Raw genomic sequence first — 16,792 nt, 5'->3', positions numbered from 1 at the left:
AACTAGTTAGAATGTTCTCAGTCATTTAGTAAAAAAAACAATTTTTCATTAAAACTTTTCCATGCCATTGTCTATTCCACATGAATTTAGCAGCATGGTGATGCTGAACAGATTCCTTTGGCTGGAAGATACATTACCATGTGCTGGGCTGGCACACGTGTTAAGCCTATTCTTTCACTTGGGAGGTTCACGCCACATGCACGTACAGCTTTTGGAAACGTACTATCATCCAGACATGATACTGAATCTCCCAGAACGTGTTAGCATCACCAGCCAGTACTGAGAGGCAACCTCATCAATGCCACCCCACTCTCAGAGAAATGATCAACTGGGGCACTCACAATGGAAGGAAACTGCTCTCTGATTTTGCAGCACAAAGTCGTTCTTCAGACAGATTCAATCAAGATGATAAAACGTGCCTCCTTCTTATTTTAACCATACTCTTGACAGTCTTTACAGTTTGGATTGGTGTCTGTTCAGTCTTTCCAGCTGATTGCCTTGGACACTATTTTTCTATTTGATGACTTCTCTGTTAGAAATATCCCTTGATTCCTGTACATAATTTGTCATCTTTGCTTGGTCTGCAAAGAAATGGGATTCTAAACCTTAGCATGCCCCGTTGCAATCTACTAGCTCCATCATACACAAGTTTTTAACATGCAAATTCCAACATCCAATAATATTTCATACTGTAGAGCTTTTATCTCATATAGGAAAGCCAGCATCCAACCGCTCTTTTATTGACGTAGTTTCACATCGCCGCTAACAGAACCACAGGATTAGCAGGCGGCCCATGAAGGAGCAGCCTCGCACTGCCTCCTGCCATGCTCCACTACACAAAGCAGTTGGTTAACTGCATAGTAAATCAAATCAGCAAGTATCCAGGCAAAAACTATAACCAAATTAGATCACACTCAATGCAAGCCAATGTATCAGGTTAAAAAAAAAAAAACAAAAACAAAAAAAAACACTCCTTTTTTCAGGTTACATAGCTTATTTCCAGAAAGTTAATTTTCAGAAGGAAATTGATAAGCCCTTGTCTGAGCAAAAAGAGAACTGGAGTAATGCTAAGTGGTAATTCAGATTCTTGAATAGCAAGCAAATGGGATCTCTAAAAGAACAAGTTCATCCTACTCCAGAATTTTGAAATGAAATGCTTTTAACAGGCTCTTCTCATCTGTAAAGAATCACAACACTCTAGTTTTAGACAAATACATTTTTAAGATGAACATACTTCATACCCAACAACCCACACATAGCTTCAATTTGTTCACAATAACTAGAGTTTCTGGTGTGTAGATATCTACAATATCACCAAGACGTCAATAAATATTTTTGAGTACCAAATAACCTATCTCAAAGTAAATGGTAGTTCATGCCCTAGTGAAACAGAAGACTGTTTTCCACTGGCAATTAAAATGGTATTCTATTTCAAAGACTTGATTAACTACATGTAACTGCACAGCAGTCCTAAGCAAAAAGACATTATCCAAGCAATAGCATCTTATTAACCTATTCTTCATTACCTCTCATGCAGTAGATGCAGAAGAGTGAAAAAGGAGGTTGGAAGATTGCCCAGGATCTACTTCAGCAGAAGAGAATTTAGAATTTCCAGGATCAGTTTACTCCAAATTAACGCACTGACAACACAAACAGACTTTTCCTGTAATAACCAAAGAACTGCTAATTTGTCTTCAGCACCACTGTATCATATTCAGAGTAACTGGAATGACCTCCCCCCCGCCCCCCATTGCCTAGATCTTTTTTCTCACACACACACTTTATTAGTTTTGTAATGAGATGGATTATCTCTTCAGGGTTAAGATTCACCTCTTAAACAAAAAGGATACCGATGTATTTGTTTCTAGTGTACTACATGGCTCTGCAGATTAAACTAGACGTGACCAAAGCTAAAAGAAACACAAAGGTCAGGTTCAATTCTTTAGAGGCAGTATCATTTTACCAGTGCCAAAAATCCAAGCCAATTATATTAAAATCATCACTAGAAGTCAAAAAAAGGAGATAAACATCTTGCTTATTTACATTTTCAGCATGAAATTTCAGAAGTAAAAAGCTTTCTCTCTTGCAGTGTTAACATGCAACACCAAAAAAGGATCACAAAGCTGTACAGACTAATGAAGGCAAAGAAGCTTTATTAATTTGTGTAAATATCTTGAAAGCACCTATAGATAACATTTCCATAGGGTTTTTTTTTTATTCCTAGCAGAATATTTATTAAGAGCAGTAATTCCCTGGGACTCTGCAGGCAAAAAACAAACCTAGAATTGAATGCAACTAGGGACAAAGGCTTGCCAACTCAGCTACTCCCAGCCACACAAGTAAACCCAGAGCATAAATAAGTAATTTCAAAAAGCACAATCAGACCTGCACTCCTGTTACAGCAGCCTACAAATCACATCCCATCACACCTTGTCTGCTGGGGTCACTGCTGCATATTGCAGCTGAGCAGGTTGAGTGGCAAATTACTGCTGAAGAGACAGTTCCTCTTGCTCCTGGTTACACACTCTGCAGGTTCCCAGCAGCCACCCCTGCTGCTCTCTTGCATCCCATTCGAGATACTAAATGGGCAATAGAGCTTTCTGTAGTCTTGGAAGAACAAATGCTCTGCCAGTTTAGGGCTGCTCACCCAATGGGCAGTACACAGTAGCACCCAAGATAGTAATGTACACTAATTTGAAATGTGGTGATTTTTATTTAACTGCTTGCGCAGGAGAGGAGTGTACTCAATTAAATGTGCTGTAGTTAGGACTGCTCTTCAAAAAATCAAAATCTTATGTGCTAATGACTAAGAGCATCTAGCTGAATGGACAATGAAAGTCATAAAGCTGTTTGCATCATTTGGTGAAATGCCACTCAAGTCAGGTGGGTTGTCTTTGATTTTACTTGCCAAAAACATATCACAGGTGTGGGGTTTTTCAAAGGAAACTGGACATTGCACTTTTCACCTTATAGCTCAAATAATTTACAGGAGTACACCAAAGGAAGTGTTGCTGTCCGTACACTGAGTACTACCCCATCAATAACTCCTAAAAATCTTACCCATAGTTGACTTTCATATATGAAAGTCAACAATGGTTGTCACTTCCTTATTCAGCATCTTGAAAGCAACTGCCTGTCTGTACGTCTACTAAAAATTCAGAGATGCATCTATGTTGAAAACTTGAACTGAATTTTCTTGAACTGAATTTTCCCTCTCTCTGCAGGCTACCATCTGCTGAATCATGCCATGCATGAAACCCTATATACAGATTAAGCTAGAGTGAACACAGAAAGATGTGTTTTTCTGTTTTGTAAGGTCATTAGTAGATATTTATCTCAGTGACAACAGTATGTGCCTGATACTGCACTATAAATATTTTTTCTATGCATATTTCAGCTTATAAAGCCAAACCCATTTAGGCTTAACTGGCTTCATATGCAAGAAATCACATTTGCTGGCAAAGATAAAACACTGATTAAGGTCCTGATCTTGCAAAGCACCAAAAGCCTTCAATTCTTAGTCCTTTTCACAGATGACAAGGTCCAAGCTTTCAGGTTTAATCTGTCAAAAACTATTCTCAAGTGCAACTCCACTCATGTGAATCACATTTATGACCATCAGACAATGCTTAAATTCTCAAGGAAGGAATTATATAATGGAGCATGAGAGTTCATACTAAATCTGACAATGAAAACTTCTAATGGCAACTGAACAGCAGCAATCAGAGCATTATTATCAGGGAAAGCCAGAAACTACATCTTTAATCACACTTTCTGTAAGAAAACAAGAAACCAGTCACCTCCATCCATAAAACCTTCTTCTATGTACAGTTAAAGAGTGCCTGATGTTAACAGCGACATGCAACAAAAGATCAAGCTGAAACTGGATTCTTAAATATGCCCTTTAAGAATAAATAGGCTTTGTCCACTTCCCTTAACATCAGATTATATATATTATATACAGATTATATGTAAGTTAGTTTTAATATAGTCTATATATTTTCAAAATAAGCTCCTTTACATTTTACATTTACTTAACATTTTACAGTACTCACCTTGCTTCTTCCAGGCAAAGTATAAATCCTTACCTATCTTTTTCTCTTCTCCTTACTACAGCACATGGGAAATGAGTGTTTTTTAACTGAAACTGTAGGTTCATTTTTTGCATTACCACACATTGGGATATACAGGATTAATTTATTCCCAAAGTCAGGGCAGGAATAACAAGGGCAACGAATCAACTAATTTTTATAACCTTTCAAGGACTACTGACACATTAGTGATGGAGTAAGCGATGAGTGACTTGAAATACAACTGAAGACAAAACAGTTTGACATTAACTCTGAATGACTGCTAGACAAAGGTGGCAGATCTCTCAAAGACAGTTTGACCAGACCTTGAAACAAAGCTCTGAAGCATGGGATTTGCTTGCCTGGAAATTGGATACCTACCAGAGGGAGAGCAATGGAGCCCTGGATGCTGCTGGGCAGAGAGACAGGAAACACTGCCAATGCAGGCATTTGTAAAAGCTTTGTTCTTCCCAAGGGGTAACCACCAGCTAAGCATAGTCAGTTTAACTGCTCTCCTGTAGCATCTTCACCCCACAGCAGTACCTCTCTTACACTAAAGTGGCAAAATATGCAAGGAGTGGGTAACAGGCCGAGCTGAAAATTCTTCTGTACAAAAGGAGCTCCAAGATGGTCAGATCTGGCCATTCTCTGGAACTGTTTGTCCCTCAAACAGCATAAGATGCAACATACATCTTGATGAGCTTTCCTAGGAAAGAAGGCCTACCAGGATCAATTGGCACTTTCAGTAATCCCCTCCAGTTATAATTTATGAACCTGTGTATCCAATATCAGCATATATTAAAAGGTTATATTAAACATATCCACCAATAAAGTGTAGTTTCAGAGTCCTAGTATGTGTGTTTTTAAGTGGCACTGGTTTTATCTACACCAGTCACATCCTTAACATACGGTATTTAAAACTAAGCTTATAACACTCCTCCATTAATTCAGATTCCTATAGTCACTGATAAATGACATAGCTGAAGGAGCCAAGAACTTTATAAAAAATTTACAGAAGGAATTCTAACACTATGCTTAATGCAAAACTAATTCATAATCTATTACTTACATGAAATAAATCAATGGATGAATTAATGCGAGTACTTTTCAATCCAGTTGTCAGGAATCTGGAGTAACTGGTTTTTCCCAAATTATTTTGAAAATTACTACAAGGCACACTGGTTTGACGATAGAAACCAGCTAAGCAAATGTCTTCAAAAAAGAAAGTCAAAATGAAAGCCAACCTCCTTCAAACAAATAAAAAACCAAGCTAACACAAGGCAATTTTATGGCAAATTGAGATATTACAAACTCAGAAGTGTATATTGTCTTCCATTATCCAGTGTTTGTATTTGTTATCTTCCCATCTGCTGGAACAGCCACTTGCATCAATAAGGCAGGATAGTGAAAACACTGCTTTCTATCCTAAGGATTATAAATGTTCTCTTGCCAAAACCACTTGCAGTGGAAAACTACTGACACCACAGATGAAGGTGTCCTCCCTGCAGCTATGTTTGTCTCATTTTCAGGCCAGGCAGGGGGATCTCAAAAACTTAACACACAATTAACTGAAAAGTTTGGCTGTTCTGGCAACACTTTGTCACAGCTTGAACTTCTTTCAGACACAAATGTCATGCTACAAGATTCTAGGTTTTGGTTTATTTTTTTAGCAGGGAAGTAATTCTTCTTAAAACAAATACCACCAGTGTATTTTAATGTAGTGAGTGTATCTTTTAAGGTACCTGTTGCATGCAATGAAAATGCATAGAGAAAGCACCTTCTAGTCATGCCTTCTAACTTTTGCAGTAAAGAGAAGGTATTGTATTGTCCACACACTGATTTTTAAGCAAAATTTACTAGTTCACAACTGAGGAAGGGAAAGTACCAAATCCTGTGTTGGGGAAAAAGTATCTTTGCATGTGGGTCTGGATCCAGAAAGAAAGGAAAGATTAAGACTGAAATGAAGTACCTGGAAGGAAAGCTTCTGAAGCCCCTTGCTTTGTTATAATTATGTTTTCAATGACTGTAAGCCTTGCCCCATATTTTAAGATACAATTCCTGCATTAGACTGCCTTCACTTTTCATTATCCCACTCAAGAGATGACTTTTCCCTAAATATAAAGCAAATGAAATATTTCAGGGCAGCTTTTTCCCCACATTTTTGCTTACCGCAACTACCAACATCAGACATTCACAAACTAGTGCCAATCCCAGATGCAAGCCAAGAGGAATTCAAGTTCTCTTCTATAATCCTACTTATTGTTGACCATGAATTTTGCTTTGTTATACATATTATTTAAGCCTACATCTCCAATTGGAATTTCACTGACATTTCAACATGTACAGGTATGGCTCTTCTAGAGCTTCATAGCCATAGCTGGCCCTTTTGTTTATTTCTGAAGAGAACAAAAATCACCACACGACTAAGATATTTAGATGATATCATAAAAACCACCAAAATCCCCACTGGTTGATGACAAATAGCACAATGCCAGCCTCCTGGAAGCCTAAGCCAAAGAGCCTAAGCCATGGAGCCAGCTGGGTAAAGACCAACTCTTCTACACAAAAAGTCAAGCCTACAGTTTCCAGACAAAATAAGAAGTAACCACAACTTAGACTGTAATGCCTAGTAACTAGTCAGTAGATGTGAACAGCACTGCTCATATATGAAAGTATAGAGAGGAACTTACATTGCTGGAACAGGAAGGGGAAAAAAATGGTGAGTGATTAATCAGGCTTTTCTGGAATATAATGAAGTTATTACTTTGCATGTGTTCTATAACGGAAACCAGAGAAATCTTCTCAGAATAAAGTATTTTAACATTTTATAATCTCTCTATCTAATGTTAGTCACTATTTTGAGTGTATTTAAAGCAGCTTCTGTGAAACCTTTTTTTCTTTGTAATCTTGTCTGACCTGAAATGGAGAGCCTCTGAACTCCATTACCCTAGAAAGCTTAGCATAAACCTAGATCCTATCTAAATTGCCCTATATAACTTTGCATCAGGGGCTTTTGCTTTGTTTTTGTAATGCTGTTGTGGATGCATGCTGTAGGTCTAACAAAAAGCCAAGCAGCCTGTGAAAAGCAGCCAACGGAAATAAATACAGTGACCTTTGATAGCCAGCATTTTAAATATGCTAAGTACCTCTAGAATAAGGTCATTCATCTCATAACTAGGACTCTGTAAATTAGAACAAAACTAGGCCAACATGGGGAATTCAGCCAGGGGAGTTAATCTTTTTGAACCAAAAGTAGGGTTTTCTTCTTTCTCCTGACTTTTTATTCTTTATTTTGCGCTTTCTGAGTTCTTTAAATATGAGACTTTATGGCAACCCATAAAACTCATCAAGATTCAACTTCCCTCACCATCCCACAAGCAGTGAAGAGTCAACCTGCTCATCTTCCTGAACAGTTCTCACTTCCCAAGGAGGTCGTGGTACCCCGTTGCTATGCAGAAAGAAAACTGGTGTGTCTCACAGTCCCTTCAGACTGGGTCCAACACTTTGCTCAGCCTTACCACAGGACTCCAGAGCCTAACCATTCTTCCCATAGCAAGATGCTGATTCCTCTTAATTGGAGGATAAAATGTCTGAAAAACTCCAATAACATCAATATTACTTGGAACGACCATTTTTAAAACACTCATGTACAGAGCAAAAGCTGGGTCAGTATTGAACAAGATAACTTCAGGGGTCTAACAAGATGCTACAAGTGTTTGTTAAATTCTACAGTCTTCTACCACTTCAAAAGAAGAAGAAAGTTTTTAATCTAAATCCCAGTGAAGGTTTGGGTTGTTTTTTTTTGTTTGTTTGTTTGGAGTAGGATTTTTTCATTGTTTTGTTTTGGTTTTTAAGTTAAAAAGAATAATGGAGAGAATGGACCTCTTCCTTCCTTCTCACTGGGACAAAAAGATTAAAACTCTATGTGTACGCCTCAGGGTAAGCACAGGTATGGCACCTCTACTATAAAGCCCCCTCTCCAAATTTCATCATGCCTTGCCACTTTCAAGTGACAAGAATTGGTCCTAAAAGAGGAAATGAGAAGCCCATTCTAGGCAGATTTAAGCTGAAATCAAAATAAACCTGTATTTCAGACTTGACAATTTCACATTTCATGCAACACTGCCTGATGAGCAGAGCAAAAACTCAGAAATAACATCTCTCCCTTCCATGCAGTCTCAGTGGCACATCTTTCTGTGTTTTTATAGATGTGTTATCTGCATTCTCCACGCATTTTGCTCTGGAGCTAAAAAGACGCTTCAACAAAACTTGATGGACAACACTGTTCAACAAGTGGTACCAACACTAGAAAATTCAGACAGTACAAAACCAGAAATAGTTAGGAAAAAGCATGTTTGCTTTCACATAGTATGCTGTGTCTCTCACATACATTTTCCTTCTCGTAATCCTTAGGAATACACTGGAAAAGAATACATCCCCCTGTACAAAGCAGTCTCTCAACAAGAAAATAGATCACATTTTAGCTCCACAAAGCAATGAACAGAGGAAGACATGAGTATGGTACTAAAATTATCAAACCTACACATGTAACTAAAAACATTCTTTAAAATACAAAATTTGTGAAAAACTGAGGATGAATTTAGCTATGTAGAGCATTTTTCACAGTTAGGTTTCACTTCTTGCATTTAAAAATGAAAAACCAAAAGTTACTGTGGATGATTATCCTGATGACATTATAGTGAGTTAATGTCTAATAAAATATGCAGTCTTTTCTACAAAGTATTTGTTCATTTATCACTTCCCTCCCTTTTTAAATAACAAAAAACACAATTCTGGGGAAAAAAAAAAATCACATGCACTTGAAATCCAACAACAAAAAAAAACAGAATCAGTTCTTCTGAATAAGATGATTCTGTCTTTCTCCCCTATGGCTTTCCGCTTTTGAAAATGTAACAACTATTTTCATAACCATTTAGTAGGCCAACCTCTCCACTGAAGTTGAACTGCACTAGAAGAAGCTCCATCTACTGCTCCCTAGCGTAAGCCAATCATCTGCTAACCACCCAGCAATAATGGCAGTGACTCTGATTACTGTCAGTCTTGTGACCAACTGCACTACCCCATGTCTGGGTGAATGTGTACAGTGGTGTGTCAGGCTTTTAACAAGAACAGGATCTAGTAAGTTTGGTGGGATTCCTGGGGAACCACTGCAGATCTAGCCATGCAGGAAAACCACACTCAAAAGCACAGAACTGCTTTGTAACAATACAAGCTAATAAGAGCACATTAATTAAACAAATTAATGAATGAAGAAGCAAAACAGCTTCCAGTGTGTCATCTTCGATTCCTTTTATATTGGATTTATTCTACAAAATTAATTTGAAGTGAAAATGCACCTGGATCACTTCTGTCTTTTGCCAGATCTCTCTGTACTAATACCTGAGCTCAGAATGATGCTCATTTCTAGAATTTCACCTTCTCTCCATTTACAAAATTAACAACCATTTTTCTCCCCCTCAAAACACTGATCCAATTGATGACAGTTAATTGTACAACCAACATTAAAAAGCCACATTAATGTATTTTTAGTTATGCTGTGGGGTTTTATTAAATAAGTGCAAAATATTTGCCTTTTTCTGTTCCTAGCTCCTTGAAAACTGATGCTTTACTAGAAGACATGGAGGGACGCTGAAGGTCCAGCAGTAGGCTGGCACAGCCCTAGTACTGTCTTACATTATTGAGTACAATTGACGCTGCCTTCAGGAGGCAATGCCAAAGCAAATTTGTAAGTGAAATGATTTCCATTCTAAAAGCTGAACAGAAAGGATAACCTCAAGCAACTACGTTGAATATTAATAATGTGTTTGAGAATGGTGCTTTTGTTTTTAAATATATTCATCCACAAACATCCTTCTCCTGAGAAAACAAGAAGTGAGTGTCCTCAACTTCCAAAGGAGTAAGTGGGAACTGGGCATACTTCATGGCAATTATTACAAAGAACTTAAAATCCTGCAATCCTGTAAGGTTTAACTTAATTATGTCTATAAAATTTAGGAAAATTAGAAGTTTTCAGGTTGTACTCATACGACTTTTTTAATTTTATTTTTTTATTTTTAAAAGACGCTGAGTACTAGAAAGAGTTTCTCAATAAACCTAAATCAAAGATAGACAGGCAGGCCTACCAGGCTGAGTATATCCTTACCTCTCCGCTGTATAAAACCATGCAACTCCATCATTCAGAATGATGAAAACACAAATCTGTAGGGAAAGACTCTGCTCAAATCTATTTTAAATCAGTAACAAAATTCTCACCAGTACTCATGGATTTCAAGTGGCAGTGGAGACAAAAGCTAACGTGGATGAGCTCCTTCCATCATTTAACACGAAAATAGGAAACTCAACACACTCAAACACTCTGGTATTACACAGTAGCATGATGGGGGCTTTAAGCCCCAAAAGGCATAAATTTGGCTGTTTCTTATTTGGCCGATTCTTATCCTGTGGTAACTTAACATGATTTTGTACTTCAGTGGCTCAACACACTGAAAGTAGGAATATTATTAATCATGAAAGTAGGATAAAAATCACTTATAGCCTACAATAAGAATCAATGAGAATTTTACAGAAAGATGCTGTATTTGAGCATCTTGAATACCAAACATGAAGTGCTGTGAACCACGAAAAAAAGAAACAATGGGAAGGGGTGTCAAAACTTTATTCAGATGAAGCTCTCAGTGTATTTAAAATGAGTGTTTAAGCTCAATTTAGCAGTCTGTGCATTTTACAGCACAGATCACACTTCAGTTGCTAATGCTGTTGGGAGGATTAATTTCTGTTTATTATGGAGACACTCCATTTAGGCAGCTTAAATGTTAGCACATATCCACAGTTCACTCCAGGAGAGACTGCCGCTCATGCAGCAGCTCTAATATATATAACCATGTAAGCACTGGAACAGCACAAGACAACACTGTCCAGTTTGTGGAGCTACAGGAACATTGGAAAAAAATATCAGACAAAAAAAGAATGAGAATTGGAAACTGCATCTACACAGCATGTAACATTAAGTGATGCAGAGATGGAACATCTTGGAAAAAGCTGGCACAGCAAATATCTCTCCAAAATTCAACTGAGACCAGATTTCATTGCACCAAGTTTAGACCCTGCAGGGACAAAATTCCAGCAGTCAGACCTGTCTCCACCAGTTTCTGCTATACCTGCTTTTGACAGGTTGACAGTTCCTTTCTTCATGAGTAATTAGGTTCAGAGAAGCAGTGCAATTTTGAAACAAATCAACCTATCAGTCCCACTTACTGAGCACCAGTTAAATTCAGAGAGTAATTTAGTGCACATGAACTGGATTCCTTGAGAAGGCAACTAACCCCCATGTATCACTAAAGCTACCCTCTAGCTGCACTTCAGTTCCTAGTGTGGACACATAAAGACTGTCCTTTGGACGGCTCCAAACAACACACACAGTAGGAACATTTGGATCTAAGGACGTGATTAAATGTAACACAATGGAAAATCCCAACTCAAATATGCTGCTGATGGTCCAGCCATTTTGCCCTACTGATCCACTTCTGAGCCACATTATTTGCTAAAGCACACACTGCCCACAGGCCCTTCCACACCAGGCTAAAAGCTCTTTCCAGCTCTGTCCTATGAAATATCCCAGACAGCACAAAAAAGCACACAAAAGAGTCTCTTCAGAGGATTTCCTTCTACAAGAATTCTTCATAAACAGAAACTCTCACTTATTCAGAATTTATACCATTTTAGTTCTACAAAATCAAAGACACACAAAACTTTTCACAACTGTTGAGAATCTACTTTTCAGAAAACCTGCACGAACATTGGACAATAAGCATGTCAGGTCATATGAAGCACACAGTATTGCAAACTTTCCAGTATGTGAGCCAGCCACCAGCAGAGGCACACTCTGTATGCACACATATTCCAGCAGGTCACTGTAGAAACAGATCTACATTGATTAGAATCATGTTTTTACATAGTTCACTGCACTAAGAAAAACAAAGAGAAATTTCAAATAATTCTCAGTGGTCTTACCTCAATTTTATCTTCAGACTAATCATGCAGTGTGCCAGAACATGAATCAGAAAAGGAAATACGAAGTGGCAAAACATCAAGAAACACAGAGAAATGTTACAATATTACAACTACAGAAATATTTCTGACTTACCTATGTGATAAAGCCCTATCCAGTCAGTCGGGTCTACTTCTTCCTTAATATCCCAGAAAATGATGAGGTTCTGAGATTGCCCCAAGGTGTATTCGTACATACTGGCTGTCAAACTAGACCTGCTATCCGAGGTCACTAAGTCTGTGTCACTGTTGGCACGCTGCAAGTTCATGTTCTCAGCCATGGGGCCCTGAGATGCCAAACTCTGCAGGTTCTCTGGGCTCAGAGTATACCGTAGCTGCGGGTTGCGGCGGCGCACAAAAAGCAGATGTTCTCGGGCTGAACTGGCCATCTCTTCTCTAGTTCTGTCAGTTTACGTGAAAAAGTTGTTGTTCAGAGACCTATAGTGAAGAAATAAAATAAGGAAGTGTTAAAGTCAGACAAGTTACTCAGCCAAATATTAAACGGAGATGTGCTAGTGCATAAATGTTCCTAAAATGGACTGAGTATAATCTTTTACTTCATTACTCCATCACTTCAGTTAACTACACACCATGAAATAACATTTATAAGCCAAAAAGCAACAGAAAGGAAAACATCCAAGACCATCTATCAAGCAAGAAGAGCCACAGTAATAACACTAATTTAAGTCTCATAGTAGCTTGAGGACTGAAGAGATAATGAATTCAGCATCCACCAAAGATATCACAGCAGTATATAATGTAATTTCACCTAGATATGTTAGTTTCCAACAAAATGCTCTATGCACTGTATGTTTAGAATCAGTGAAGTGTTGATACTAACAAGGCTGGACATATTTCAGTAGAAATATGGTATCACTGCTATAAAATCACCTTGTAAGGATTTTACTTTTTAAGATACAAAACATAGCTTCTGAAATCCTCTATACCATACAAAACCACATGAGACCACTGACTGGGGTACTTTAGACTATGGATATATATCAGCTTCTCTATGCCATCAGATGTTGTTGTTCTTTTCCATAAATCATAAAACAAAGGCCTCATAAATTCAACAGCTTTTCTCTAGCCCTGCAGACTAGCAGGTGGTCTTCACCAAATGGCCATGATAATAACATCACACCATACCTTCAGAAGCAGAACTCGCATCTCTTTATCCATAGCTAAAAGTATTGCCATTTGAAAATAAGCTCTCACATTACAACTTGAGATAAATCATCAGAAATGAAATACAAAAATAGTGAAACATTAAAAGAGGAACAGCTCCTAGGAGCACAGAATGGTGAAAGGGAACCTCTTGCAACAAAAGGAGCATGAAAATTTCCTTCTCTAAACTACGTGATTTTGACCAAAACAGTTTGCCTTTTTCAAAAGCTACAGTTTATATCAACTGTTTCTTTCTTTTACAGAAGAAATAAAATGGTCCTCATCAAGCAAAACCATTTGTCTTCAGGAGAAAATGAATCTTCTGGTAATGTGTTTTTCAGTCAAAACTGTGAAAATGATATTCTGTACTTTATTTCCCTGGAATAGGAATCATGTATTTCCTCCAAATCCAAATCAAACCAAAGCAGACCTCCTGTCCAGCAACAACTTCAGAGTTCACCATGAAGAAACTGTGTCCTGAGCTCTTTACACTCCTCACACAATTTGAAAGTAGTACTTCAATGTTTCTGCCTAGATCCCAACTTAAGCAGTGACAACATTATTCCATTATCGTATCTTCTCTGAAGTATATATACTACAGGAAAGATTTCCTTATTTTTATACATACAAATAACCACATATAAGAAAAATGTGTGTACTAAAAAAAGCAAAGAGATACCTGTGTATTATTCTTGAGCTTTCTCCTTGGTCTCATAGCCTTCAGCTATCATATGCGAATCTATCTGTCCTCTTAAAATAACCTCAGCACTGTCAGACAGTGCTGAGTGTCACCTGCTATTATGTTCCTTGTTTCAAGCAAGGAAGCCTATAATGCAGAATTAGGTAGAGCCTGTGAGAAGAGAATGGATTGGTTGGCCACTTCCATAGTATTATAATTGTAATTAGATCTACAGAACACTACCACCATCAATCAAATATTTGACAACTGGTTTATTAAACAGAAACCTCTGCCTCTAGAGGTCAAAAACCATTTAATTACTGAGAAGAAAAAACAAGTAGAGCACTTGGAGATCCCAACGATTGTGGATCAGAAATCATGGGATTTTAACAAGAAAAAGAAAAGGGGGGTGTGAAATTTTCCTATTTTGAGGGCTTTTTTTTCCTATTCATTCCTCTTTCCCCACATCATGAACCTTCAAAACCTACCTCTTTCCTTGACTTCTATTTCCTATTACTCATCTTTAGTTTTTAATAACAGTATATGCATTCTCCCAGTGCATCACAAATTCTTCTGCCGTTTTTCAGCTTTTAAAATAGGATGTGTTTTGAGGTATTAAAAACTAACAAAGGGGAAAAATACAAGTTCAACTCATCCAGTTGTATGCAACCCCTCACACACTGTACATGGCTCAGAATCAAATATTGCCGAAAAAGACAGAAAAATTCAGTTCAGTAATTCTACATATGCAGAAGTGACACGGAGATTACCATATTTACCTCACAAAGTACATGACACAGTCTTTCCTGACACGAGCAATGTTTTGGCTGCATACACAAAACATGTTATTTTTGGTGCTGGACGTCAGCGGGGTTCACTATCTCCTTTCTCTGTCATGTTCCCGTGCACTCTGCCTCTGATACCAGTGCCAGTAACTAAAACAAAACTTTGGTATAACGGGCCTCAAATGAGAGTCAGAGAATTTAGTACCTTGTTTCTCTATGCAGTGTATTATTTACTAGATCTGAAAATCCTGGATGACTTTGAGAACAGAAGTCTCAAAGGGCAATGGACTCGGTACCACTGCCCTCTGCACAAGGAGATCTGGTGAGATTAATCCACAGACTGACATCTTGCCATTAAGTTGATTTTCTTCTATCCCACAACTAGAGGTTTATGTCATTTGGAGCTACTATATCCAGTGGTTTTATGGCAGTAAAATCACTGCAAAATAAGTATCATGCAGCAGGGTTACAAGTTAAAGACAAAGTTTTAATAGGTGGGATAAAAAGCTTCCTTCAGCTGCAGAGCAGTACACTGTACCCAGGGCAGCACTGATATTTGTTGGAACATACTGAAAGTATATATGTGGCAGATGGACAAACTTATCCATGTTTAAGGACACATGAGAACTAACTTGTACTAGCTCAGACCACCTGACAGTTTGAGAGATGAGAACAGACTGAGAAAAAAGTTACAAATCATAAATCCAAGTGTTTTAAAGTCATTACTTAAACAATGATCCCAATAAATCACGTAACTTAAAGCAATTGAAACGATTTGCAATGAACAAGCCAAACTAGCATGTAAATGAGCTCCTATCATAGAAAAAAAATGCCTCCAAAAATCCAGGACTTGTAAGCTTTTAGAATGTTTTCTAAATTCAGTGTAAAAGGTTATAAAGGGGCCCTAGTGTCAGACAGTACTCTGCTACATAGCATCCCACAGTAAGCTGGGAGTTTAATTAAGAAGATTTGTAAAGAGAGAAATATGAGATTCAAATTGTAGAAAGGGAAAACACGATTACCATAAACCCCAAACCATAAGGAGTGCTGGAAGGGAAAAAAGAGCCTCTGCCTTCATTATAGGCAAGAGATGACAACTTTGCACAGTGCCTTCTTGCCTACAAAAGGAACTGTTTTATCTGACATTTGGCTAACAATTCCTCATGTCCAGCATTAATCACATAACTAACAATACACTAATGCATACATCCTACCAGACCTGAAAATCAGAATTATCCTCCCACCTTCAATTCCTGCTAAGCACCACTGAGGCAGCATTTGGATCCAGACTATACTGTAAAGACAATACCCACAATTAGCTGTGTGCACCTGCCCTGCCATGAAGGCTTGGCTAATCAGGCTGAATGTGATGAGAGCTGCGACTTCACTGTGTATCAGACCAAGCTGGCAAGGCATATTATTTTGTGAAGGCAAGCTGAAACATGGAAACTGAATCAATAGCATAGGGAAAATACAGGCATTTGAGAAACCAGCAGATACTAATTTTAGCAAAGTATTTAGTTGAAAAGTGAAACCTGTACAAAAGCTGCTTATCTGTATCACAGAGTTTCCTTCAATACCTGACAAGAAGCTTAGAGAGAAATAGGACTGATTTCCTCTTAATCCCTAAATGGCTCAGGTTCAGGATTATTTCTGTCTAACTATACTCCTCAACAACTAATCATAGAGTGACCACAGCTCAGAAGAAGTTCCATTTAATATACAAAACACAGATAAGAAAAGTCTCCTTGCCCAGTCTTCTTCACTGAATGAGACTGAAAAGGAACATTAAACCATTTCCGATGTGCACTCAAACATTCAGTAGTTTAAAAAAAGAATACATGAATGAATGTCCAGGAGTTTCAGCACAGGAATAACCAAAAAAATCCCACCCCACCATGGCAAAACAAACCAGAGTTCACACACTGCCATGTTTATCTTGCTCATAACAGTGATTCATTTCTTGTTTATGTTAGTGATCTTTTATGTGGCTTACAGGTCTTGCTGACAACCTCTTCCCACAGGAC

The 16,792-nt window shown here is 37.9% G+C and overlaps 2 protein-coding genes across 3 annotated transcripts in view; both read right to left on the bottom strand.

Annotated features, from left to right (window-relative positions):
* Positions 1–16,792, bottom strand: part of HECW2 (HECT, C2 and WW domain containing E3 ubiquitin protein ligase 2) — a 175,702-nt gene that overhangs the window by 90,466 nt on the left and 68,444 nt on the right. For both annotated transcript variants that reach the window (XM_061457064.1, XM_061457059.1), the window contains exon 2: positions 12,235–12,575. In XM_061457064.1, the coding sequence (XP_061313048.1) occupies positions 12,235–12,526 (292 nt within the window). In that variant the 5' untranslated portion in view covers positions 12,527–12,575. The remainder of the gene's footprint in view (positions 1–12,234; positions 12,576–16,792) is intronic.
* The window catches only part of PGAP1 (post-GPI attachment to proteins inositol deacylase 1), a 164,333-nt gene continuing 158,955 nt past the window's right edge, over positions 11,415–16,792 (bottom strand). Inside the window, exon 28 of the transcript XR_009744037.1 lies at positions 11,415–11,425. The gene's annotated coding sequence lies outside the window, so the exon portion shown is untranslated. The remainder of the gene's footprint in view (positions 11,426–16,792) is intronic.

Source organism: Pezoporus flaviventris, unplaced genomic scaffold (assembly GCF_033815535.1).
Source record: "Pezoporus flaviventris isolate CSIRO_AGI_PZ_B2104156 unplaced genomic scaffold, CSIRO_AGI_Pfla_v1 ptg000001l, whole genome shotgun sequence".
Taxonomy (NCBI): Eukaryota; Metazoa; Chordata; class Aves; order Psittaciformes; family Psittacidae; genus Pezoporus; species Pezoporus flaviventris.
The sequence above is the reverse complement of the archived record's forward strand: the minus strand, read 5'-3'. Positions and strand labels throughout refer to the sequence as shown.